This window comes from Rhizopus delemar, genomic scaffold, assembly GCF_000149305.1.
Source record: "Rhizopus delemar RA 99-880 supercont3.10 genomic scaffold, whole genome shotgun sequence".
In the NCBI taxonomy this organism is placed as follows: domain Eukaryota; kingdom Fungi; phylum Mucoromycota; class Mucoromycetes; order Mucorales; family Rhizopodaceae; genus Rhizopus; species Rhizopus delemar.
Genome location: NW_027137836.1, coordinates 129,475 through 154,470, shown reverse-complemented (window position 1 = coordinate 154,470; position 24,996 = coordinate 129,475). Strand labels below are relative to the sequence as shown.

The window sequence follows — 24,996 nt, the reverse complement described above, 5'->3', positions numbered from 1 at the left end:
TGTTTTTTGAAATTTAACATGTTTTTTTTATCAGGCACGTTTTCTCTTTCTACCTATTTTTTTGCTATTTCCAAATTTAAAAACTATAAACAACATGAACAACTTCAACGCTACCAAAATTGTTTGCACCTGTTCTGAATGCATCAAACACCCCAATGGATATAGAATGCTTGCAAAGAGAACTGTAAGAGGCCATGTACTTATCGACAGAGTTAGAAACAGAGGTTTTTTTTTTTATTTTCCAACAGAAATACAACCGTGCTAATGTTAAAAAAAAAACAGAATCAAGAAGAGCAAATGAAACTAATGACCACGAGGAGGAAACCATTGAATACTCTTCAGCAATTCCTGAATTAGAAAGTGAAGGTATATTATTAGTCAACAAAGCATTTTATATAAGAAAGTTTTTATTCATTGAATTCTATTTTGCAATCTGGTAGATGGAATGAGCATTGACGAAGAGGAAAGAATGAGTGATGAACAGCAGCTTCATCACCTTTTGCTGTTGTTCATTGTGCTTTTTCAAGCAAAGCACCTCTCGGTGAAAGCCGGTGAAGACTTGTTGGCCTTTCTTTCCTTCTTTGTTCGTGCTCTTGGCCATGGCATGGAGATTCCTACAAAGATCTCCACTGCTCGTAACATGGTCAATTATTCCTCTGCCAGTAGTGGTGTCACCCGTTTCCTTGTCTGCTCTCTTTGTAGAAGTGTTTACGACACAGGAAGTTTGCATACCCAGCAATGCCCTTTTATTAGGTTTGCGAACAATCCTCACAGACAAGAGCACCCATGCGGCAATTCACTTTTTATTGGTAGCAGCCTCAAGCCTGTCCTCGAGTTTCCGTACAACTCAATTGTCGAAACGTTGAAGAAGTTCTTTGTTCGTCCAACATTCGAAACAGAAATCGAAGAATGGAGACATCGGCATGTGGAAGAAGGCGTGTTTTACGATATTTACGATGGTAGAGTGTGGAACAGTCTTGTTGATTCGGCTGGAGAACCATTCGTAAATAGAAGTCGATCATTAATGGTTTCATTGAACGTTGATTGGTTTTAACCTAGTGATGGTATGCACTACTCTTGTGGTGGTGTATATCTCACAATCAACAACCTTCCAAGGAGTTCCAGGATGAAGGTTTCCAACATCATCCTGGTTGGTATGATTCCTGGGCCTGGCGAGCCCACGGATGACCAGCTCCAGAACTTCATGCGACCAATGATTGCAGAGCTGAATACCTTGTACGGAGGTATAATGATGCCAACGTACCAGAACAGAAACGGTGAAATGGTACGTGTTGCTTTGATGTCCGTTAACTGTGATATACCAGCAGCTCGCAAAGTAGCTGGGTTCATGGGTCAATCCGCGCACAAAGCCTGCAACAAATGTTCGACTGTGTTTTCGCGAATCAGTACTGGTGCAAATTCAACGAAGCCAGATTTTTCAGACTTTGACGATGAGCATTGGATTCTGCGAAACAATACCCAGCAGCGCCAAGAAGCATATGCTTGGCTAAATGCCACTCACATTACGCAACAACGAACCCTGCAGACGAACACAGGAAGTAAATGGAGTGAACTTCACCGACTAGAGTATTTTGATGTCGTGAGATTGACAACTGTTGATCCCATGCACAATTTATTTCTAGGTACGCCAAAACGAATGGTTGAAGTTTGGGTAGATCACGGGCTGCTTACCACATCTGATTTCAAAGCCATGGCTGATGAATCAGCTTCTATTATCATTCCTTCACAGTACTCTAAAATCCCAAAAAGTATGTAACGAGCGTAAAAGAACTTATTCTATAATAAATCTGAACACTAATTTTTTGTTATAAAAAAAAAAAAAAAAAAAAACGAAAAAGGCAAAATTGAAAGTACCTTTGGTAATATGAAAGCTGATGAATGGAGAACGTGGTGTGTTGTGCTTTCGCCTTTTCTGCTGAAGCAAAGATTAGTTGGTGAGCATTTTGTCAATTAGATGCGCTACGTGGAAGCAGTAAGATTGATAACTGGTCCTGTAGTTACAACAGAAGAGATACATGCTGCACATTCCTTATTCAAGACCTTTGGCAAGACTTGTGTTCGACTATATGGAAAAGAATCAATAACACCAAACATGCATATGCACATGCATTTGAAAGAATGCTTTTTGGACTTTGGTCCCTCTTATGCCTTTTGGCTCTATGGCTTTGAACGCTTGAATGGCGATGTCAAAAAAATCAACATCAACTACAAGACAGGCTTTGAAACCACATATGTTACTATGCTTACACAAATTATCCACACACAAGACCTTATCCATTCATTACCAACCCTCATTAACACCAACAATCAAGGCATGCTTCTACTGATCAACTTCATAAAGGAAATAGGCGAGGTTACGAATGACGAGAGTGGTTTAACGCCATTTGATTACTCTCAATTCATAGACGGACCAAGTCTATTTAACCTGACAATTACTGGTAGTGAGCCTCTGCCACCACAAGCCCTTCATTCAGAAATCAACATCAAACAACAAACTTTATGCATCGAACACTATGAAATCTTACAAAACTACTATATGAATACTTATGAAATACCTATGCCCAATACGATCAATACAAATATACAATCATTTAAAAAAATTAACTTGCTTGGACAACGTTACCAACAATCCGACAATCATTCATCATCATCATCATATATTCAAGCCATTATGAACAACCAACTACGAATTGGCCAAATATCATTTTTTTTCTCACATTCATTCAACAATTCCATTCACTATTTTGCATTCGTCAATTGGTACAGCCATGCGACTCAACATTTTCCCACCTTCGATGGTACTGGCATCCAAGTGTGGAAGAATCAATTTGATCCAGTTTCAAGCAACAATATACTTCCAATCTACAGAATTTTCAATCCTGTTGCTGTATGCCCTTATGTTGATAATCACCTTCTTACTCTCGCTCTGCCAAGACGAATTTTTATGTAACAAATATACCAAGCCATTAAAACACTATTATTATTTTATTATATATTTTACTAAAGAACCATGCAATAGTTTTTTCTTTTTTTTTTTCTTTAAAAATTTTTATTCGATTTGTGAAGAGACAACAAAATAAGAAACAAAAAAAAAAAAGAAAGAAAATGCCTACTGCATTGGATTGGCAGCAGCAAAGGAAGAAGAAGAAGCAGAAACAGAGGTTGGAAAACCAAGACCAGGAGAAGAAAAAGCCCAGGAAGGAAAATCAGTATCATCGAGCTTGTCAGGGAACTCCACCTCAACATTTTCTATTATTCTTCTAATAGTTGGTGGAGCCCCCTTTTTCTTCATGGATTCCTTGTATTTTTTTTGCAACTCTTCGTGGAATTGCACCACCTGTAGATTGATTAAGGTATATTAGAAAATGAAATTTGTTACCAACATTTTACTTACTTCGTTGCTCCTAAATGATGGCCTTTTGACCACGAACGTACGACCGTTCGCGTCCTCTGGCCCATCTTCTTCATCTGACGTCCAGTCAACAGTCAGAATTTTGCCAGCGAACGGGAAACGGGCGTCGAACGCTGAAGGGTTAGCCATGTAAATAGATCTCCTGTTAGAGAGTTTCTATCATAAGGTGTTAATGTAAGCATTTTCTATATTTTATAATATAATCTTCTAAATATTAAATACTCACCGTATTTACACGGCTACGACAGGTTGTTTTTGTTGAAACAACTGTCTTCCCCTTGGCCTTGCTCATCAAATAGGAATACTTGCTCCTGATAATGGTGTGTATTTGCGAAGTGGTGAGCAAATCAAAACGACGATGCTTCCTGACTTGCTCAGATAACAGGGCCTTGACCTTTCTGTTGTTCTTGTGGGCGAAGGTCACGTCCAAGTCAAATTCGCTTCTGCGACCAACAACGCAATCACCGTAGTATTCTGCTAAATAGCTCTACATCACAGAAAGGTATAAAATATAGGTATTAAATTACAATTGCTAATTTGATAAATCTGTTCTAGACTTACACTACATTCTTTTTTGGCCTGGTCGACCTCAGCTTCTGAAGCTCGCTGCTGCTGTTGCTGTTGCTGTTGCTGCAGCAATTGTGTCAATTGCTGTATCTGAGCAGCCATTATATCTGGTGCGAAACCAGAGGCTGCTCGGATGGCTTCAGCACCAACAGAGCTCTCCAAGCGAGGAGTTGTAAAGCTACTGAAGCCTGCAACAGGAACAGAAGCAGAAGCAGGAGCAGGAGCAAGAGCAGAAGCGGGAACAGGAGCAGAAGCAGAGGTGGGAGCGGGAGCAGGAACAGGAACAACAGAAGCGGGAGCAGAAGCAGGAACAACAGTGGATGATGATCCAGCAATGCTCATAGAAATTCTTGCCCTTTTGGGAGCATTGCTGGGGACACTGATGGGGGTGGCGACGCGACGAGACATTTTTTAAGATAAACTTTAAGGAAGAAAAAACAAGAGTACAAAATAAATTGAAGATGTATACAAAAGCAAGGTAGTACTTTATTTGTTTTACAAAAAAAAAAAAAAAAGAAAAGCAAAGAAAGGAAAAGAAAAAAGCCTTTACAGTTAAAGATATTACATTTGAATAATAATAATAAAAAAGATTTTAAACTGTTTATGAATACCCTCTCTGAGTGTTTCAATAGTTAAACCATATTTAAAAAAACTTGTTTTTAATCGATAGTAGGTAATCGTAACACTGGTAAAATGAGGCTATAAAAAAAGTACTTTTTTTTTCTTTTTTTTTTTTTTAAAAAAAAAAACATTCTTTCTAAAAGGTAAGTTCTTAATATTATATATATTCTATTTCTGTTCTAATGGTACTTTTACTTTAGTAAAATCGTATTGCCTGCTTTTTTTTGTGGTTTAAATGGTCTTTATAAAGTCTCTTTCTAAGGACTACCTTTTCTTCTTCTTTTACTTGTTGGTATAAGCTTGGATGACGTTTTTTTTTTTCTTTTTTTCTTTTTCCTGGTTCATCTAAAGCAAGGTACTATTACTTTTACTAAATATCCTTCATAACTAATAGTTATTATAGATGCGTGCTGTTTCTTTTTTTTACTTGTTGCTTTAAACTTAGCTAGTTGTCCTGGGCTATCTAAAGCAAGGTATTATTAATTTTACTACGCATACTCAATAACTAATAGTTATTATAGATACGTGCTACTTTTTTTACTTGTTGGTATAAGTTTAGCTAGTCTTCTGGCCTATTTAAAGAAAGGTACTATTACTTCTACTACGTATACTCAATAGCTAATAATTATTATAGATACGTGCTACTTTGCTTTGGCCTTTTACTATTTCTTTCTCGCCTTTGCTTTGGTTCTTGAGTACTGATGTCTTTTCTTCTTTTGCTTTGAGTGCCCAATTCCTTGAATCCTTGTGTCTTTGCATCCTTGAGCTTGGCTTTTTTTTTTCTTCTTCTTATGAGAACTTTTTGAGTTCCACGAGATTAATCGATGTTTTTTTAGATTAGATGATGCTATTTTGATGGCATTAGGTAAGTCAAGTAAGCTTTTAAAACGCTACGAGCAAAGAAATACTGTATATTATTATTATTTTATTTAAATAAAAAAAAGATATTTTTTATAAAACAAATCCCTATTTTTTTGTATATATAAAGCAATATTTATTGCAATATGAATGGTCAATAAAGAAGTATATAAGCTATATGAGTGGTCTATAAAGAAGTATATAAAGCAATATGAGTGGTCAATAAAACCTGTATATAAAGCAATATGAGTGGTTTATAAAAGACCAAAAAGACAAATAAAGCATTGATTTGAAAAGTATCATTGGCTGCCGAGCACCATTAGATATCAAATGGATAATAAACAGGAGCCATAACATAACTGATGGAAGTTGCGTCTTGCGAGATCAGTTAACGAATAAATGTACCAGCAGTCTCCTGTCTCTGCCACAAATCTTGCAACATCTCTTAACCAAAAGATTAACGACGGTTTAAACGATTTGTGGCAGAGACAGGAGGCAGTGCGATCAACAATCAGTTACCCGATGTCACACGATTCTAAGCTCTTTCGCAAGATTGATAATATATCTGTTAACAAATTTGCACGATTATTTGCAGTGGAAACACCGATGGGTCCGGGAGAAGATGACCGGAATAGACTAGAGTATGGACCGGAAGGTTATTTGACCCTGAGTGGTGGTCGTGCTGAGACTGAAATGAAGGTGGAAGTTAAGGGTCCTAAAGAGGGTCCTTATCCTAATGCTTGATCAGTCGCTAATGAAGATGGTAATGGTGGCCTTATGTATTTTTTGAAGAATAATGGTGGTCCCATTAAATTGTAGATGTATAACGGAGTGGCTAGCAGCCAATGAAAAGTATAAAAGGATGTTTGATTTTTATTGAATAAACGATATACAGTCTTCTCTTTTCTTTTTATTATATTTCTTTTTACACTTACTTTACGCCTTTAAAGACAATACTAGTTCTCTTTTTCCTGGTTACTGTTTTAAATTTCAAGCTATTCAAGGTAAAGCATAATCAGGGGAAAAGCATATATCACTTTCGTGTTTCCGACCGTTACACTAATGCTGTTAGTTTGTATAAACATTCCACTGCACCCAAACCCTATATTCTAAATTATTATACATCGGGTATTTTAACAGTGAAACATCGTGTAAAATAATACGAAATTGAATTTTCAGAATAGAGATGTAATTTTTGTACCAAAAAAAGTTAGAAAAAAGTATATACTATATCTGTAAAGATATATATATGTTTACACTCTGCATACTGAATAAAATGAAATTGTATTTCTTGTAAAATTTTTTTTGTCTCTTTTGTACTACATGAATCCATGGCAACTTTTAAATTGGGAAAATGAAAAATTTTCAAAATCAGTGTATGATTTTTTAATTTCAATAAAGGCCAATAAAGTATATCTATTGGATTGTAAGCTCGGACATATAACTATTTGAGTTGCGACGTTCTCTTATCAAGCATACTGAATTTGCTATACTGCAAAAAAAGAAAAAAGAAAAGTATGCTTAGTTTATGTACCCAAAAAAAAAGATAAAAAAAATTGTTTGTTTACACTGAAAAGATAAAGAACAACATTTCTTAAGTTGCGAAAGGGAACATAGGCTCAATGATTTTATCCAACGAAGAGTAAAATTAATTGATTACAATTGGAACAACAGAATATATCATAGGAAGTAATAAATGCAAATGTTAAATAAGAGATAAAATAAAAATGAACAAGGAAAAAAGAAAAAAAAAAGAAATAAAATTTTCCTTTTTTTGACCACAAGGAAAATAACTTCTACCACAGATGATAAGGCAATGTTTAAACGACTAAAGCTAAGCAGAAAATAAGGAGGAATGGGTTTGGTAGTCATTTTTATTTTTAACTGCAAAAAGAAACAATAATTATTAACATCAAACGAATTTACATGTTTTGAGATTCCTTATAGCAGAGACTATAAAAAAGAGCTATTGTTAAAGAAATAAAATAGTGCATCTTAAGAGATTTAGAAAAAAAAAAAAAAAAGTAATGTTGAAATTAGAGAATTGCAATGTCGGAATTACTTGCATGTGAAAAAAAGCAATGTTGGAATTACTTGCATGTTAAAAAAAAAGAATGTTAAAAATGACATTTCAAACGAATACCTACTTTTACAAATTGCCTTAAGTTGAACAAAGCCTACATACAGGATCCTTGTTTTATTCATAGAGTATACAAAGATTTACTTTGGGTTTTAGAAAGCGGTTTTAGAAATTGCACTGAAATTGGAAATATTTTTTTTCAACCAAGAAAAAAAAAATCTAACTGAGATGTCAATTAGAAATGTGTTAATTCATTTACCTTTGTTTGCTAATTTCAATTTCTTATTCAATGTATCTATGCTAATTTATGTGCTTTTTGTCCCAACTTTAAGAATATCATCACTTTGTCTTTTTTCTTTTTCTTTTTCTTTTTTTTTTTTTTTGTAAAGTAGTGCAGCTAAGTAAGCCAATCAATATAGTACTGAATATGACGGGAAAAGATTCAAATCTTTCAACAGAAAAGTTGAATTGATTTTACTCGATGAAAAATGTATTATTATTTAGTCGCAATTGTATGATGTCGTAATATAGCAACATCAATTGAAATTTGTTGAAGATTCTTATTCTTTGATTTTGGAGTTGTATATAAGGAGTTCATAAAGCGACATATCAAGTGCATAAAAACTGTTATTGTATTCATACAAAAAAATAAGTACTCATGAATAAATTTAATATCATTGATTTACAGTAAAACCATATCTCTATAAATAAATATGAAACTTCTGCAATAATTACCTTTGATCTGTTGTTCATATCGATATTTTAAGAATCACATCGGGACCTGTTTTTAAGAACGGTACATCAATGTAATCCTATTTGATAAATATTGTTAAATCAATAAACAACTCACATCATCATTGATTGATTCGTCAAGAAGACAACATGTCATATTTATCCATTATCTTTCCTGAATCTTCCCATTCTCTTTGTATCATTATTTTAACCGATGAATAGAAATAGCGGTAAAAATTTACATATTCAAAAAGTATAAATAACATCAATTGTTGTTGTAAATCAAACAGTATATAATTAGTAACGCAAGTTCTTTATTGTATATATAATGTATTCTTCAAGCCCATACAAATTCCATTGTTACTGCGCCCAATGCTCTGGAGGAGAAGCAGGCAAGTACCAATTTGTTACGCAATGGACTCTTGCTCGCCATAGAAAGAAAGAAGCTGTTAAAGGTTTGTTACTTACATTAAGATAGTTTTTTTGCTAACGCATCATATAAACAGGTGAATCAGAAATAATTCCAGAAGTTAACACCAATAATGAAGTGATTCCATCAAGTGAAAATGATTCTGAGAATAATGGTGATGAAGACTTTTCTAATTGGCAAGTCATTGAAAATGATGAAGATGATGCCTCTAGTTGTATGGATGTTGTCGAATTCAATGTGCCCAAAGGTAAAAACCTTCTAGAATTGTTTTAATAAAATATAAAATACTTACTTTGTCAAACGTTTAGTTAAACTTGAAGGATTCCAAAGTGATGTTGTTGCTTTCATAGCAATTTTCTTGACGTATTTCCAGCTGTTTTTCATTTCTGAATATGCTGCGGAAATAGTTATGAAATTTGCTAATGATCTTGTTGTCCTCTTACATTACGAACCAATCTTCCCTACCAAGTTGGACACTCTTCGAAATGCTGTTGGAATTGACTATACCTACAAAGGTATGTTTCGCCTTGTTGTCTGTCCTGAATGCCATACCCTGTACCAGCCTGAAGAAGTACACTGTGATTCGAAGTGCACCTTTTCTGAATTTCGCATCACATGTAATGCCCCACTCTTCAAGCCTGCTACGATTGGTGCAAGCAAAATGTACGCCAACAAGGTCTCTACATTCAATTCCATCAAGTATGCCTTGACTGTGATGTTCTCTCGACCAGGCTTTGAATCAGCAATTGAAGCATGGCGCTATCGTACTCGTCATAACAACACCATGTATGATATCTATGATGGTCAACTTTGGAATGAATTCAAAGATAGAGATGGTAATTTATTTACCAGTCAAGCTAGATCTCTTCTTTTTACGTTGAATGTCGATTGGTTTCAGTCATCCAAAAGAAACGTGTACTCTGTTGGTGCTATCTACTTGACAATAAATAACCTTCCAAGATCCATCAGATACAAAAAAGAAAATATCATCTTGGTTTGCGTTATTCCTGGTCCCAAAGAACCCAAGGACACACAAATCAACAGCTATCTACAAGTTTTGGTAAATGATCTGAAGGAGCTCTACTATGGTGACTTTTTTACCTGTACAGCTGAATCTCCTAACGTGCCTGTTCAAGTTCGTGCTGCTCTGTTCTTGATTGCTTGTGATATTCCTGCTAGCCGAAAGGTTAGTGGGTTTACTTCATTCAATGCCACTGTACCTTGTAACAAGTGCTCAACAGCATTTCCTGCTCGTTATAATACTCATCTTCAACGTGATTTTTCTTTTGGTCTTGAAGATATTGATGCTTGGTCACTTCGTACCAATATTGAAAACCGTTATCATGCAAAAAATTGGAAAGAAGCAACCACCAAGAGAAAAAGAGTCGACTTGGAACAGAAGTTTGGTACTCGGTTCTCTGCCTTACATGATTTGGAATACCTTGTTCTTGTTCGTTTTACTGCCATTGATCCAATGCATGGTCTTTTCCTTGGAACAGCAAAGAAAATGGTTAAAATATGGCGTACAACCATTTGTGACCTTACCCATGAATTATACCTGACTGATGCTGACTTGAAAGAAATGCAAAAAGAAGCAAATGATATTATATTGCCAGCACAATACACGCCAATCAATCAGAAAATTGCCAGCGATTTCTCTGACTTAAAGGCTGATGAATGGAGAACCTGGTGTCTTGCTCTTTCTCCTCTTTTGCTCAAGTCTCGTCTTCCAGTCCGTCATAAAGAAAATTGGGCAAGGTTTGTACAGGCCTGTCATATCGTATGTCGTCCATGCATTACCCAAAATGAAGCCACGATAGCACACAAGCTATTCCATGAGTTTGTCCTTGGTGTTGCTGAATTGTATGGTCCAGAAATGGTTACTCCAAATATGCATCTTCATCTACATTTGAAGGACTCCGTTCAAGACTTTGGTCCAATCTATGCATTTTGGTTGTATGGCTTTGAAAGACTTAATGGTGACATTAAGAAAATGACGGTAAACTACAAAACAGCATTCGAAGTTACATACATGAAGAAGTTCCTTTCTGTTGTACACTATGGTGACTACATCCGTAACTTACCACAAGGAATTAAACAGAATCCAGTGATGATGTCTTCCTTTGGTTACTTGTCACCGACACCTTCTGATTCCCTTGTTGCTTCATCTGTTTCAACCAGCTTTGATTTCAGCTTATTTGTCAGTGCTCCTCTACGTTTGAATGATACCTTCACTGGTGCTGAAATTCTACCTCCTGATACACAAGCTTCTGCTAGACACAAAGTTAGTGTTAATAGATTGACTCAAGCCCATTATGGTTACCTTCTTGCCTTTTACAGACTTGTATATACTGATCGAACATTCGCAAGTGCGCTTATTCCAGAAGACCACGATGACTTGTCTACAATGGTACTTCCCGATATTTCTGTTTTCGCTGAAATCGAAATTCTTGGGCAAACGTATCAATCAAAAGCATCGCGTACTACTCGTGGTTGCTATATTGAAGTCGCTTGTAATCCTACTATTCCTGGAAAAGAGGCTGAGATGCGAATTGGTGAAGTTCAGTATTATTTTAGCCATCAGCTTCAAATGAAGAAAACTATAATTCCAAATGGTCGGGTCTTTGCCCCATATGCTTTTGATGAACACCTCTTTGCTTTTGTACGTTGGTATAATGCTCCTCTTCATCCTTTTCAAGGATTTGAATGTCTTGGTGCCGCGTACTACCACAACTCTTTTCGACCAGCTGGTTCAGACTGTATTCTTCCAGTATCGCGTATCTTTACTTGCGTTGCTATGAAGCAAGGTTATCCTGATAATCATGTTGTCTTTTTACCTCTCCCAAGAAAAACCATTGGTTTGTAAAAAGTAAAAAAAAAAAAAAATAAAGTAAAATAAAAAAAGTAAAAGTAAAAAAAAATTTAAAGTTTAAAAACCCAAACACCGCATTTCTTTTTATTTTTTTTTTGTTCATTTTATAATTTTTTTTAAAACTGAAAGTCGTCTTCATCCAACTGCATTTCAGAACCAAAAGCCCAAGCGATACTCTCTTCAGTTATATTTTCTTTTCTGACGAAGTCAGGAACAGGCAGCGAACATTTTCTTCGAATGCGAGGAAGAGACTGAATGTTGCTGGTTCCAGTCCTTTGACTCTTGGCCCTGTCACTTGCTATCTGATCATCCAACAGCTTGAAGAATTCAGTGCACTAAATATTGGATAATGAGCTGATTGCGCTTAAAAAGATATTAATTAAACTTACTGCTGGTGATCTGTACTTTGGTACACGAACTTCAAAATAATCAATGGTTTTTGTACACAAGACAGACATGCGTTCCTTTTCGGTAAAAGGAGTTGTTCTATCTGGATTTTGCTCCAGAAGAACTTCCTTTACCTTATCCATTGTATCGCTATTATACATGTCTTCTTCTTCAGACATGTACTGCTGTTGAAGCAAGTACTCGCAGTTCGGATAGTTGTTGTAAACGCCTTGATCCTTGTGCTGCTCATACATTGCTTTCCGTGTTTTGATTTTCTAAAAAAAAAAATCAATTATAAAATAGCAATAGCCTTTATTGTCCTTACGTTGTTTTTTCGAGTCGTTTTAGCAGCCTTTCTTTTCTTTACGAACTCGTCGACAACACCAACCTCCTCTCCAGCCATACCAGCTTTCTTGGTATAATACTGCCTTTCAAGGTATTTCCGCAAATCGCGGCCATTGGTATGCTTGTACGCATAATGGCTATTGACATACTCTTGCAACAGCTTAAGTTCTTTTTGATTCTCAACAGACTTTAGAGGCTTGCTGAGATCGTACTTAGATGACGGAGGTAAATCATTGTAATGATTCCTCACAGCATCCTAAAATTAAAGAAAAAAAAAGTAATTATTACACTTGTTTAAATTTAAATTATTAATAACCTTACCTTAATCGCTGTTGCAATTGGTTTTGCACTTTTGCTGGATTCTTGTTCAAGCTCGCTGTAGGCTTCTTTGACCTTGGCAAATGCCACTTGCAAGGCACGCTTTTCTTCCTGCTCTTTTCTTAACATCTCCTTCAAAGTGTCAATTTCCTTTCTCATATCCAGATAAATGGAGAAGGAAAGAGAAGCTTCATCACGTCCAACATCTTCAGCTTCACGCATTCGCTTCTGGACATTGGTCATAGGGGGTAACCAGGTCTAGGATAGGCAAAGCTATCAAGAATACCATCACTTGACACAAACTCAGGAACAACAGCACGGGAAGGAAGAGCAATTGGCTGCCCAGCAGAGTTAGAGCCACGAGCATTGACAGGAGCAGGATTGAATTCGATAATACGGTCAGACATAATGTTATAAGGTACTTTGAAGAAAAAGTAAAGAAACTTAACATTGAAGTTGAACACACCTTAAATACTATTGCGTTCAATTGTAAACTCAGTTCTATACAAATCAAAAAATCTATAAAAGGATTGATGTCTCAGATAAATCTTTTCTTTTCTTTCTTTCTTTTTTTTGATTTGTTATCCCAGGTAAGTTGTTCTTTTTTTTTAAAAATTTTTTTTTCTAATGTATTTTATTAAAAATTCATAGGTATACTTATGGCTATTATAAGTTCTTGAGTCCTTTCTGTATCTGTTTATGTGGTACGTAAGTTTCTAAATTTTCATTGTCTTCATTAACATTCAAATTTAGTTTCCTAAGCTTGATTCTGAAGCTGTTTGAACTCCTTGGTATCGTCTTCTAGTTTTTAAAGAGGTTTAAGGTAAGAAAGTCGGGTACATCATGTTTCACTGTAATTAATCTTTTATTTTATTCAGTTTCAATTCTACTTTCCTACTGCCTAGTCTACTGCCTTCATCTTTCTTTTGCTTCAGATCTCTTTTGATGCTGCTTCATTGTATTTGTTTGTTTTGCCTGTTTTGTCTGCTATATTGTATTGTTTGCTGCTTCTGAGGTCTAGGTAAGTGCAATTTTTAAAAAAAAAATTTGGTATCTACCGTTTAAAGGTGTTGTTTCATTATTCCCATCGATCCCTTGTTCCTTTTCCCGCCTTTTTGTATCATTTTTAATAAACAAATGAACCAATAACATATAATCAATATGACGATAAAGCCCCAAAATAAACGAATAAAACTAAATTTTTAACCAATAATACCGTATTTTAAGCCTATTTTATTTCCTACTACAAACCATCCAGAGTTATATATAATCATAATAAGCCAATAAGAAAGTATTGCGAAAAGGCAATAAGCCAGTAAAGAAGTAATATTCAAGAGAAATAGACGTATAAGGAAGTATTACTAAAGGCAATAAACCAATAAAGGAGTAGTATCAAAGAAAAACGCAAGCATGTAAGGTCCAATAGAAAGGTGTTATGTTTGTGTATCATCGTAGAAAGAACAATGAAGCGGCGCGTCACCAAAAGTAACACGGTATTCCACATACATATCTTAACATTTAGAGCAAAATACACGAAGTATATATTTTATGAAATTTGTAAATATATTGACGTAAACTCGAAATATCTGATTATATTCTGTCAAATATATTGTTCTATATATAGCAATTATGTGCAGTGGGAGATATGTTTATGCGAAGCGCTACGGGAAATATGATTGGCTGAATGGTCTATAGTGGAGAACGGGTATAGTCGACACCAACTGAAGGAGGACCCCTGGGTTGATCAGGTGACCTGCAACTTGCTGGCGGAGCTCAAGTGAATTGATGGCCATATACAGTTGGGGTGCACTTTCCTTTTTCGTCGGTGAGGTTCTAGGTTTAGCTGGGTGGTTCGATATACAGTAGGTGGAAAAATGGTCCGGATGTTTTTATAATATTCACAAATATTACTGTATCTTTACCAAATCTCAATCAAATTAAACGAAACAAACATTATTTTGAAGAGAAAACATGACTTTATTTGTAGTAAAAATTTGATACGTCACACAAAATTTCAAAGAGAGCGGACAATGTAAAAGATACGATGCAAGAGGATTCCGGGTCAGGTATTTGTACTACGTGAGATCCAAATATAGCAATCAATGCGCCCGAATTTTCCGCATCGAATGGTGTAACTTTTATGGCCGTTACACATAAACTCAGCTCGTGAATCGCATTACAACGGAAAAAATCTACCTTTGGCGGACTAAAAAAGAGCGATTGCGTGCCCGTTGTTTGTTACACACAGTCATCCGTTACCTCAAATGATGCAAATAATTTTTCCGCTTTCAATGGTGGTATTTTTGAAGGTGTCACTGTATTACCTGACGAGCTACAGGCCTTCAAAGACGAAAAAATTACCTGGCTCACCGTCAACGGTGGTTACTGTCATGTTTTGACATGTCAATAAGATAACATTCTTATCAATATAAGCTAAATCTTTACAAATGAGTTTGAATAAGAATAGATCCTGATAATTACCAACTGCCCTGAACAGCCAAGTTTCACTTTCATCTCAACAGTTGATTATTTACATCAGTTTATAAAATTTTTCTTATACATGTCAAATCATATCGGTCGTAACCATCTCTTGTCATTTAATCTCAGGTCTTGCTCAAACTAATATAAATAGCCTTGGAATCTTTCTTTAATAAAAGTAATTCGACTTTAGAACTATTGTTCGGTCTCGTTAATTCTTCTTTGTCTATTTTAAATACTTAAAACACTTCAGTTACGGTGTGATAGCGGACCGGATACTACCCGTATTTAAAACCTATGCACAACTGTCGATGCATTTGATGATTCTGCACCCTATAGTCACAAAACGAGCTTCAGTAGCCTTGCTTAAAGCTATAGTCGGGTGTATTAATATGTGAATATAACAACGACATGCATACAAACAATGAAATCTACACTGCTAGTAGTAGCTACCGAGTTGTAAACATGAGTGCTAATTTCCGAGTTGTAACCACGAGTGCTAATTTCCGAGTTGTAACCATGTGCATATTTGAGTATTTAATATGTGAAACATCGTGTTTAATTGCTGGTCAAATATCTATATAAAGTGACATAACGTGCCACCAAGCTTAAACCTGAAAAATTTTAATTTTGTTTCAAATTTTTTTTTTTTGACATCGTGGACATGATGAGGTGTATTTTTTTTTTTTCTTTTTTTTTTAGACATCGTGGACATGATGAGGTGTAATTTTTTTTTTAGACATCTCATGGCATTTAGTGTAGACATTGCTCATTTCCTGAAATTAGAGGGACTTAATGGCGGTTTTTTCTTAAAAAAATATTTTTAATGATATTTATTGTTGACTATACCAAATCTGAAGGCACTCTGACTTTTCTGTGAGACAAATACTTTTTCTCGACAAACTTTTTCACCTCTTGAACAACTTCTCTTCCATCAGTACATCGACTATAAGCTTCAATAAAGCCCATTGATCTCCTAAAATACCTACGTATATGTGCTAAATCGCCGGCTTTATCCAAAAATAAATTGATATTTTTCTCAAGAGACTTAAAGGAGTAATCGCATTTCAAGCGAGCTTCTCTTTTTGCTGCACCCCAGTACATTTCGATCCAATTGCATTCGCAATGGTATTTAGGATACAGCTCAAAAACGTGGCCAGAGTTTATGATCACCTCCTCCAAAGCAGACTTTTGATTTTTAAAATTAGGACAATTCTCTAAAAAATGGAGGGCGCAGCAAATCGGGTTAACTCTATCTGGAGCCCCACAATGTAACTTCCATTTCTTGCCTTCCAGATCATGTCCAATCCATAGACTTCTTTCCTCCAAAATTTTTCTTATTCCCTTGAAATAACGTACTTTTTTTGTTTTCAAGTTTCCCTTCTTATCCCTTTTCTTGATCTCCTTTTCATAGTAGAAGGACTGGACTTCCTCCATATCTGTGGATCTTGAGATATATACAGTATCTCGGAACTGGAATTTCTCACTCAATGGCCAAGGCTTTTCATTGAGAGTCATTCGGCTGGCGACCAAAGCATCATCAGCAAAAGCACCATGATTGGAGCTGTTATCAAAAAGAAAAACAGCTACACAATTGGGGTGAAGTGCTTCGAAAAGGCCGATTGCATCTTCTTTTAACTGCTCAACCATGTGTTTCGAAGTCCACCATCCATCTCTTGCAGTACCTGCCTTGAACAGCTTTCTTGAAGACCACTTTTGAATCTTCATTGTTCCATGGCAAGGGCATTGAAACTCACTCACCATGATAGATAGTCCAGGACCCTTTTTTCTGATGTAATTTTCTCCATCAGCTAACCACATATCGTTCTTACCATCATTTGCATAGAAAGTACTTTCATCGTGCGTAACGAACACGCACTTTCTCTCGCCTTCTGGTAATGCATTTGGCTCCAATACATCTTCCTCAGTTTCTCCAGAGTAAAAATCCATTTTTTCCATATATTTGAGCATCCTCTTCGACCAAACATTTCTATACTCGACCACATCTTCTCGCTCGTGACCATCAAAGTAAATGGTTTTTTTGTTCTTTCTATAGGCATAACCCCATTCATGGAGATAGTTACTGACCGTGCTTTCAGGAACAGGTTGCATTATTACGCCTAATTTGGATGGAATAACTACTTCATCAATGAATTTTTTAATAGTAACCAAGGAACGTTCAGCAGGCTTCATTTTACGTATTTCTTCGAGAACCATTTCCTTGATATCGGCATCATTAAGAAAAGACTTTCTTTTTGAATGAACACCTTGTCGATGTCTCGATAACACCCCTTGACTCAAATATTCTTTAGCCCATTTTACGATAGTCATGGCACGATACACAACGCTGTTATCTGCCCAATGAATCCTAGCTGCCTCACGAGAAGCCAAAGTAATAGGAATACCCTCAATTCTCTTAATAAAATAAGTATAAATCGAAGAGTATTGCAAAAAACTGTATCTCTCGACCGTGTTTTCTTTATCCTTCGAGTTCATCACAGGCTTCACATACATTTGAAGTTTTGGAAGCATTTCTTGGATTCTCAAAAGTTGTATTTCATTCTTTGACAATATGGGAGAACTGGCTTCTACAACAGGGGCAATAGACACAAATCCAAAACTCTCCAGTTTGCCCTTATCATTAACAGATTTAGCTTCTTTTTCTCGTCTCCAGCGCGTTGACCTAGAGGTTTTCGAGTAAGACAAGGGTCTGTTTCGCTTTACATTTTTATCAAGCAAAACATTGTTGATTGACATGCTGATTGTAGGATCAGCATTACGCATTTCAGTTATGTTGCTTAATTCTATAAGCTCAGAATCGCTCATGTCCCAGTCTTGATCTCTTAAATGAGGGACAAATTGGCTCGTCTCATTTCTATGTTTTTTAAGATAAGCTCGTTTTCTAGCGTTAAGTGGAGGCATAGTTTTAGAGTATGAATAAGGGAGAAGAGGCATCTGTGTTATAGTACGGGCTCTTTTATATTGATTACGTAATATGTGACTGTTATTTTTCACTGTCCTGTACCATACGGTATTAAAAAAATTTGTTTCAAAACATGTCTTCCCTTAAGGACTGCCAGCTAAAATTTTGAAATACCGCATGTTTTCAAATGATATAAGAAGAAAATATTATTAATAAAAAAAACAATCTAATCCATAAGAAATGTTCAGAAAGGTTTATATAATAATTGTTATGGCTTTGTTTTATTGTTGGATTATTTGTGGAAAAGTTTATAGCATTTGAAAATTGTCAAAAATTTTTCAGGTTTAAGCTTGGTGGCACGTTACCTTTTTTCTTCCTTTTTTTTTCGTCTTTATTTTATTTACTTAATATGCCTCGTTTCAACTCATCTGCTTCTGTTCATTCAAACAACGGTGCCACTCCTCGTAGAGGAGGTCGAGTATCTGGTCAAGTAGTTTCAAGCTACAGGTCTTATGTTCCTCCTGCTGGTGACCGTGTCCTTGAAGCGCAAATAATTGTTAGTCCTGAAAGAGCATGGGAGTAAGTTAATTATAATAAAAAACATTACATTGCGATAGTAGGATTTTTTTCTTACTAACTCTTTACCTTTGTTTGTAGTCATCTTTTATCCGTAAACAACGCTTTTCATAGAACTAATGTATGTGGCATTGATGGCTGTCGAAGAATTTGCACTTTAAGAAATCGTGTCGACAGTGGAAGACTGACGTACTATTGTGCTGGTGGTCTTGAGATTGATGAAAATGGTGCTACTATTGGTCATGCTGGCAGAAAATCACGCGCTTGTACGTATAATTCGGTGTTCTACAATCGTAAATGCTTGACCAATTACACTCTTTCGGTGATGTATGACTATTTGAAGGACTCAAGCATCACCAATATTTGTAACTCTCATGGCATGAGCCGTCCTGCTGTGACTTCATTGGCAAATGATCTTCGTTTAATGATGCTCAGTGATTATAATGCCCATAATCGACAAGAGGAGCATAAGCTAGGCTCTAACGTAAGGTGTCACCATATACAAATAGATGAGTCTAAGTTTGGCAAGCGAAAAAACCATCGTGGTCATCGTGTAGAAGGCATCTGGGTCTTTGGTATGGTTGAATGCTTGGTCCCAGTCAATGAAGCAGATCGATTTTACACTTACACTGATCATCGAACTGGCGAACAAGAGCTAAGACCTAGGTATGAAGCAGGGCGCAAATTCTTTTGCACCGTCCCTAATCGGACAGCGGCAACACTCTTGCCCATCATTTATGATAACTGCCAGCGTGGGTCAACCATTAGATCTGATGGATGGAGAGCATATTCCGGTCTGCACCCTAGGGAAGAGCGTGACGAACATACTGGCGAGATACTTGACAACACAAGCGCCTACAATGATGGCAACTTCTTCTTTGCTAGACATCAGGTTGTCAACCATTCCTTAGACTTTGCCACAGTAGATCAAGTCCAAGGTAACCAAGGCTCATTTTCTGGTTTGCCCATATCGGGAAAAATTCATACCAACATGATTGAAAGTATGTGGGCTCCTCTAAAAGCATTTATTAAGCCTCGTAATCGAACCAAAGAGAACTGTTACAAGCGCATCCTGGAGTATCTTTGGCGAAGCGAAAATGCAGGTAGTGTAAAGCAGTGCTTTGAACGTATGATTCGTGAGGTGGCAATGGATTCAAATACAGCTCAACAGTCTGCTGAAACTGAAAACTGGTTTACCCGCGGTGTTGATGGCAATTCGCCTTCTGTGTCAGCTCGAATTGCAGCTAGAGATGCTCGCCGTTTTGAAGCATGGGTAGAACGTCGTCGTGCCCGCGATGCTAGGGAATTGTTAGAAGAAGAAGCGATACTATCGGACAATGACAGCATTATTGGTGGCCCAGATGGTGAGGTCATGCAGGATCATATTCTTGAAGCACGAAGCAGTTTGGGTCAGTCTGGCATTCAAGGTTCTATTGCTGCAGATAATGGTGAAGCAGGAGTCCCCAGCCCAGCAGCTATTCGTTCGATCGGTAGGCCTAGAAGTGAACGTCGATCAGTAGGCAGACCAAGAGCTGTTGCACCTTCTGTCAGTAATCACCCTGGTAGTGGCAGGCGTTCAGTTGGTAGACCAAGAGCTGGAAATCGATCTGTAGGAAGGCCTCGACGTGGTTGAAGTCTAAGCGATCGTTTCTCTAATCATTAAAGAACCAATGTATAGCTTTTATTGAATTAAATATGGTTTAAATTTTATGTTATTTTTCTTTAATATGGTGACTTTTTATGATAATCTTCTAACTTTTATGCTTTGAAACAAATAAAACTTTATAAGTGAACACAATACTTAACATGGGTATGTCCTTTTTTTGTATGTGCATATTCAATACGCATCAACAAGCTTTGTATTGGAATTATAATGTTATAAAGAAAAATCCCACTTTGTATATTGAACAACTAAAACTGACGGTCTACTATGTTGATAAGGTAAAGCTGTGACTTATTCCCCAAGCGTTCCTACATTATACTTTACATCTTTAAAAGCTTGACTGTTTAAGAATAATAGTGCTTCAACGACACGGTGATGATATATTAGCGAGTATGTTTCTCAATAGAGCTCTGTATTCGTCATGTTTTGACAAGACAATAAGATACTGTCTGTCGTATTTACCCCATTAAATACTTATTATTCGTATGAGATTACTCAAATCTTATATAAAAAATAACAAGTACTGAATACATAATATTATATATTACATATTCTCTAAGACTCATTTACAATATTAACCATATACAATATTTATATTATTCAAGTTCAATACTAAAATTGACCTTGAGCACACTTCGGTCCCTGAATAATTTTATTTCCTATATAAAGGCGTAGTTTGATTAAATGGGTTCTCTCTCTCGTCTTGAAATCTAATAAAGAGGTTACATAGAGACTCATTCACTAGTTTTCAAGTACTATCTCCTTTTAATTCTCAAATTTTTATCTGCAAATATCTCACTGTCTTATGGCACCGGATTAAATGTTCACAGGTTGGGTTAAATAAGAGTTGATTATGATAATTAGTAACTACGTTTAATAATATGTCTCTGTTCATACATAAGTAGTTGGTTAATAAGATTAGTATATATAATTATTCCTCTGCGTGTCAAATTATATCGGTGGTAGCTATCTTTAGTTATCTAATCTCAGATGTCGTATTTACCCCATTAAATACATACAGTGGGTGAAAAAACTCTAAAAACGTTATGACGTTATCAGCGTTTTTGATTGTTATGTTCTACCAAATTGGTGTATCGCCTTGAAATTTTGCATATACAGTAGCGGACAAAACTGGTGCACAAAATATTTTTTCAGCTTTTAACTACCATTGCTTGCTCATGGTAATTGTGATCGTCATGAAACTATATAAGAAGGAAGATATACTAGCCATTGTGACTTACGTGTATTCCTAGCATGACATTGTTAAAACTGAGCGAGGAGCGTACTTTTTATTTATAGAAATTTATATTTACTAAAAACCGCAAAGTGGCTAAAATATCAGAATTTATATAATCATCTCATCTCTTGATATCATCGGATATTATTCTTTGCATATGCAAGTAGTATGCGTGTACATTACTTTCAACAAAAGAGTCCAACCCTTTAACTATGCTTTTCCAAAGGGTTAATTGTAAGTTTGATGCCGTCGGACTTTAAAATTTCTAATTTCCTTATTTGGAAATCGGAAATTTTCGGACTATGAAGTACATAGTTGGTAAAACATACTTAAATTATGCCAGTCGTTGTCCGGAATGGCTAGAGTGCTTACTTCCGAAAGAAGAGGTCACCTATTCGAAACATGCAATCGGTATTTTTGTTCGAATGATGTAGGCGTGTTTATGTAAGAGCTATTTTTTTAAATTGATTCCTTTGTGTATCCTTTTTTTTTGTATAGTGTATCACAAATGATGAAATTTTAGATCAAGAGAACAATGCTGATCACAAGAATAATTTTGATGTCCAGCGACATTGATGTCGTTCGACATAGATGTCAAACAACACAAACAATAAGCCACGCCAATTTTTATATAAATAAGATGAATATTTTTAAACAAAATAACATTATCCAATCCAATCCAATTCAATAAATCAAATCTTCTTACGCTTAAAAAGCAATCTTTTCTTATTGGATCACAATAACCTTTTCTTTTCTTTTTATTTTTACTTATTCTTTCTGATCTGATACCCGAGTTATCACAAATCAAGAAAGATCCCTTTTATTTTTATCGTTTATCAAACAATCTTATTCTTAACCTTATTGATCTAAAAAGATCTGGTGGTCACTACTCAAAGACAATTTACTCTAAAGAACTGTTAAACGTTCAATCAAGTTACCTAAACTCAAGTCATTCAAGACTTCAAACCTCAATTTAAACAAATCTACATCACTTTAACACAAGCCAAGTCCCAAGTACTAACAAGTTACAATAGGTTTTATTTTATTTAACTGATTATAGTGTGACAAAGAAGTCAAAAAATGAAAGAAGTCAAAAAAATGAAAAAAGTCGAAAAGAAAAAAAAAATTAACAATATAGATATCCTAACTATTTAGATGAAGAAAAAGGACAGTACAGTTCTACTCCCACTTTTATTTTATATATATTTTATTCAATAAACAGGCAACCTTCTCATAAAAAGTTCCTGATCCCTTTATTTTTTTTATCTTTACCTTTATTTGATCGTAACTAAAAGATCTGGTGGCCACTACAGTACCTTACTTTAAAATTTTTCAAGAAAAACTCATCTAAAGCACTCAACCCAAACCAAACTTACTACAAAATAACAATAGTAATGCTTTTGGATATTTTTTGACGAAGTATATTAATAATGCTTGCTCTCTGTAGGTAATATTATTGAGGACATTTTTATTGAGCTTTGTTTAATTTTTTTTTATTGTTATTATTCTTCTGCAGCAAGCTCAGTTAACCATGCTGGGTTACGCTGAGCTCGATCAAAACTGACATTCTTAAGGCAATCAATGATACCCCCAAAAATATCGTTATGGTGCTTTCTTCGCCAAATAAATTCGATAAGCAGCCAATGTACCATTTTCTTTGTTCTAAGGGCAGGAGTTACATTGATTTTTATTCCATTCCAAGTTCCTAGAAAAATTTTATTAAACTAAAGCTATAAACGCTTGTACACTCCAATTTTATGCTTACCTTCGATTGTGTTGGTATGGACATCGCCGTCACGAAATGTCACACTGTGATTGACAGTTCGATGTACCAAGTTCATTCCAAGGTTTACCATATTTTCATATGCTCTCCAACAATCTGTATGTACTATGGAACCATCGGCAACATAATTTCGAATGATTGTATCCATCGTTTCAGTGTTTCTATTATTTACTACCACAAGAAAACACTTTCGTTCAGGTGTTTTTTCAACATCACCTACCACCCAAACACCCTCCACACGATGTCCTCGAAGATACTTTCTTTTACCAAACTTGGATTCATCAATTTCTACCACGATTGAATTTCCATCCACATCATAACCACCGATTTTGCAGTCGTTCTGCTGTAAATCTTCTTGTAAAATCTGGTACCAATCTTTCAAAGTTTCACGTACAGCATATGGTGAGCATCCAACCATGGTAGAAATTGTCATGCGACGTACTTTCAAGCTCCAAAAGTAAAGGATGGATAGCGTATCATAGGTTGGTAAGCTGCGATTACTAAAAAAGGAAGCATTTCGTACAGCAACTTGACGCCCATTGCAGCATTTCTCACCAGTTTCCTGATTAATTATGATTCCATTGCATCTCCAACGTGGAATACTTCCTGTTTGCTCCAAGTACATGATGCTTCCTTCATCACCATTACAACGATAAACTGTGTTGCTTCCATAATAAATTCCATTGTTAATAAAGAACCTAATTTATAAAAAAAAAAAGAGTTACTAATATTGCATACAAGAGTACTTTGTTATACTTTTGTACTTACTGCATACACGCTTCTTCAGTTACAAAAGTTAAAAAAAAAGTTCTGGTTGTCATAATGGGAACGTTTTGATCTCTGCTCCAATTATCCGGCAAAATATTACTATTATGTGCCTCATCGTCAACTTCGAAAGCTTCTATTTCCAATAATTCTTCATTGTCGTCATTATTGATAGAAATAACTTCTTGATTCAAATCTGAAGTTTGTTCGGTTTCTAACTCTATTTCTTCAACTTCATCATCAGAATCAACGATAACAATGGGGTTGTTGGAGGAAGTAACAGGTCTTTGACGGCGAATACCAGCAGGATTGGTGTAGTTTGCGGTAGAGATATTGATAAAAGACATGATATACAGTAGCGGACAAAACTGGTGCACAAAACTTTTTTTCAGCTATAAGCTACCATTACTTGCTCATTACAGTTGCAATATCTATGAAACTATATCAGATGGAAGGCGTACTAAATGTTGCAAATTGTGCAAAGTTTAATCATTGCATTGCCAAAAATGAGGGAGAACCAAGCCTTTATTTATAAGAATAGATATTTTTAAAAAAAACCATAAAAGTGATTAAAACCTAAAAGTTCGTATAATTGCCTCGTCTTTTGATAACAGCAGCAATTCGTTTTGGCATGCTTTCATAGTATGGCTGCATATCACTTTCAGTAAAAGAGTTCCACTCTTTATCGATTCTTTTCCAGAGATCGTCCATGCTTCTTGGTGTGGTATCGTATTGAGACAGCTTTGACTTTAACTGTCGCCAAACATATTCAATAGGATTTAGATCGGGACTTTGTGGCGGCCAATCTTTTAATACCGATATCCCATTATCAGATAACCAGTTAGTGGTATGCCTTGACTTGTGCTTTGGGTCATTGTCATGTTGAAACAAAACATCACAATTTTTCAAACCATAATATGCTAGGCTT

The 24,996-nt window shown here is 35.7% G+C and overlaps 8 protein-coding genes across 8 annotated transcripts; 3 read left to right on the top strand and 5 right to left on the bottom strand.

The window, feature by feature from the left end:
- Positions 1 to 166: 166 nt before the first annotated feature.
- Positions 167 to 1,054, top strand: RO3G_12012 (uncharacterized protein; the record flags this gene model as incomplete). The annotated part of the gene is made up of 3 exons (XM_067666596.1): positions 167 to 184; positions 249 to 366; positions 441 to 1,054. 3 exons carry the CDS (start codon positions 167 to 169, stop codon positions 1,052 to 1,054), a joined length of 750 nt encoding a protein of 249 aa, XP_067522697.1.
- A 2,076-nt stretch (positions 1,055 to 3,130) lies between these two features.
- On the bottom strand, positions 3,131 to 4,408 carry RO3G_12011 (uncharacterized protein; the record flags this gene model as incomplete). Its single annotated transcript, XM_067666595.1, has 4 exons — positions 3,131 to 3,358; positions 3,416 to 3,589; positions 3,660 to 3,920; positions 3,995 to 4,408. The coding sequence occupies 4 exons, from the start codon at positions 4,406 to 4,408 to the stop codon at positions 3,131 to 3,133; spliced, it is 1,077 nt and encodes a 358-aa protein (XP_067522696.1).
- A 583-nt stretch (positions 4,409 to 4,991) lies between these two features.
- RO3G_12010 (uncharacterized protein) lies at positions 4,992 to 5,380 on the bottom strand (the record flags this gene model as incomplete). The annotated part of the gene is made up of 5 exons (XM_067666594.1): positions 4,992 to 5,008; positions 5,049 to 5,080; positions 5,111 to 5,126; positions 5,163 to 5,193; positions 5,285 to 5,380. 5 exons carry the CDS (start codon positions 5,378 to 5,380, stop codon positions 4,992 to 4,994), a joined length of 192 nt encoding a protein of 63 aa, XP_067522695.1.
- Positions 5,381 to 8,619: 3,239 nt separating this feature from the next.
- RO3G_12009 (uncharacterized protein) lies at positions 8,620 to 11,587 on the top strand (the record flags this gene model as incomplete). The annotated part of the gene is made up of 3 exons (XM_067666593.1): positions 8,620 to 8,746; positions 8,798 to 8,968; positions 9,030 to 11,587. The coding sequence occupies 3 exons, from the start codon at positions 8,620 to 8,622 to the stop codon at positions 11,585 to 11,587; spliced, it is 2,856 nt and encodes a 951-aa protein (XP_067522694.1).
- Positions 11,588 to 11,928: 341 nt separating this feature from the next.
- On the bottom strand, positions 11,929 to 12,865 carry RO3G_12008 (uncharacterized protein; the record flags this gene model as incomplete). The annotated part of the gene is made up of 3 exons (XM_067666592.1): positions 11,929 to 12,255; positions 12,348 to 12,581; positions 12,647 to 12,865. 3 exons carry the CDS (start codon positions 12,863 to 12,865, stop codon positions 11,929 to 11,931), a joined length of 780 nt encoding a protein of 259 aa, XP_067522693.1.
- Positions 12,866 to 15,964: 3,099 nt separating this feature from the next.
- Positions 15,965 to 18,043, bottom strand: RO3G_12007 (uncharacterized protein; the record flags this gene model as incomplete). The annotated part of the gene is made up of 1 exon (XM_067666591.1): positions 15,965 to 18,043. The coding sequence occupies one exon, from the start codon at positions 18,041 to 18,043 to the stop codon at positions 15,965 to 15,967; it is 2,079 nt and encodes a 692-aa protein (XP_067522692.1).
- A 410-nt stretch (positions 18,044 to 18,453) lies between these two features.
- On the top strand, positions 18,454 to 20,253 carry RO3G_12006 (uncharacterized protein; the record flags this gene model as incomplete). Its single annotated transcript, XM_067666590.1, has 3 exons — positions 18,454 to 18,623; positions 18,735 to 19,286; positions 19,428 to 20,253. 3 exons carry the CDS (start codon positions 18,454 to 18,456, stop codon positions 20,251 to 20,253), a joined length of 1,548 nt encoding a protein of 515 aa, XP_067522691.1.
- A 2,769-nt stretch (positions 20,254 to 23,022) lies between these two features.
- RO3G_12005 (uncharacterized protein) lies at positions 23,023 to 24,415 on the bottom strand (the record flags this gene model as incomplete). The annotated part of the gene is made up of 3 exons (XM_067666589.1): positions 23,023 to 23,225; positions 23,286 to 24,001; positions 24,072 to 24,415. The coding sequence occupies 3 exons, from the start codon at positions 24,413 to 24,415 to the stop codon at positions 23,023 to 23,025; spliced, it is 1,263 nt and encodes a 420-aa protein (XP_067522690.1).
- Positions 24,416 to 24,996: the final 581 nt, after the last annotated feature.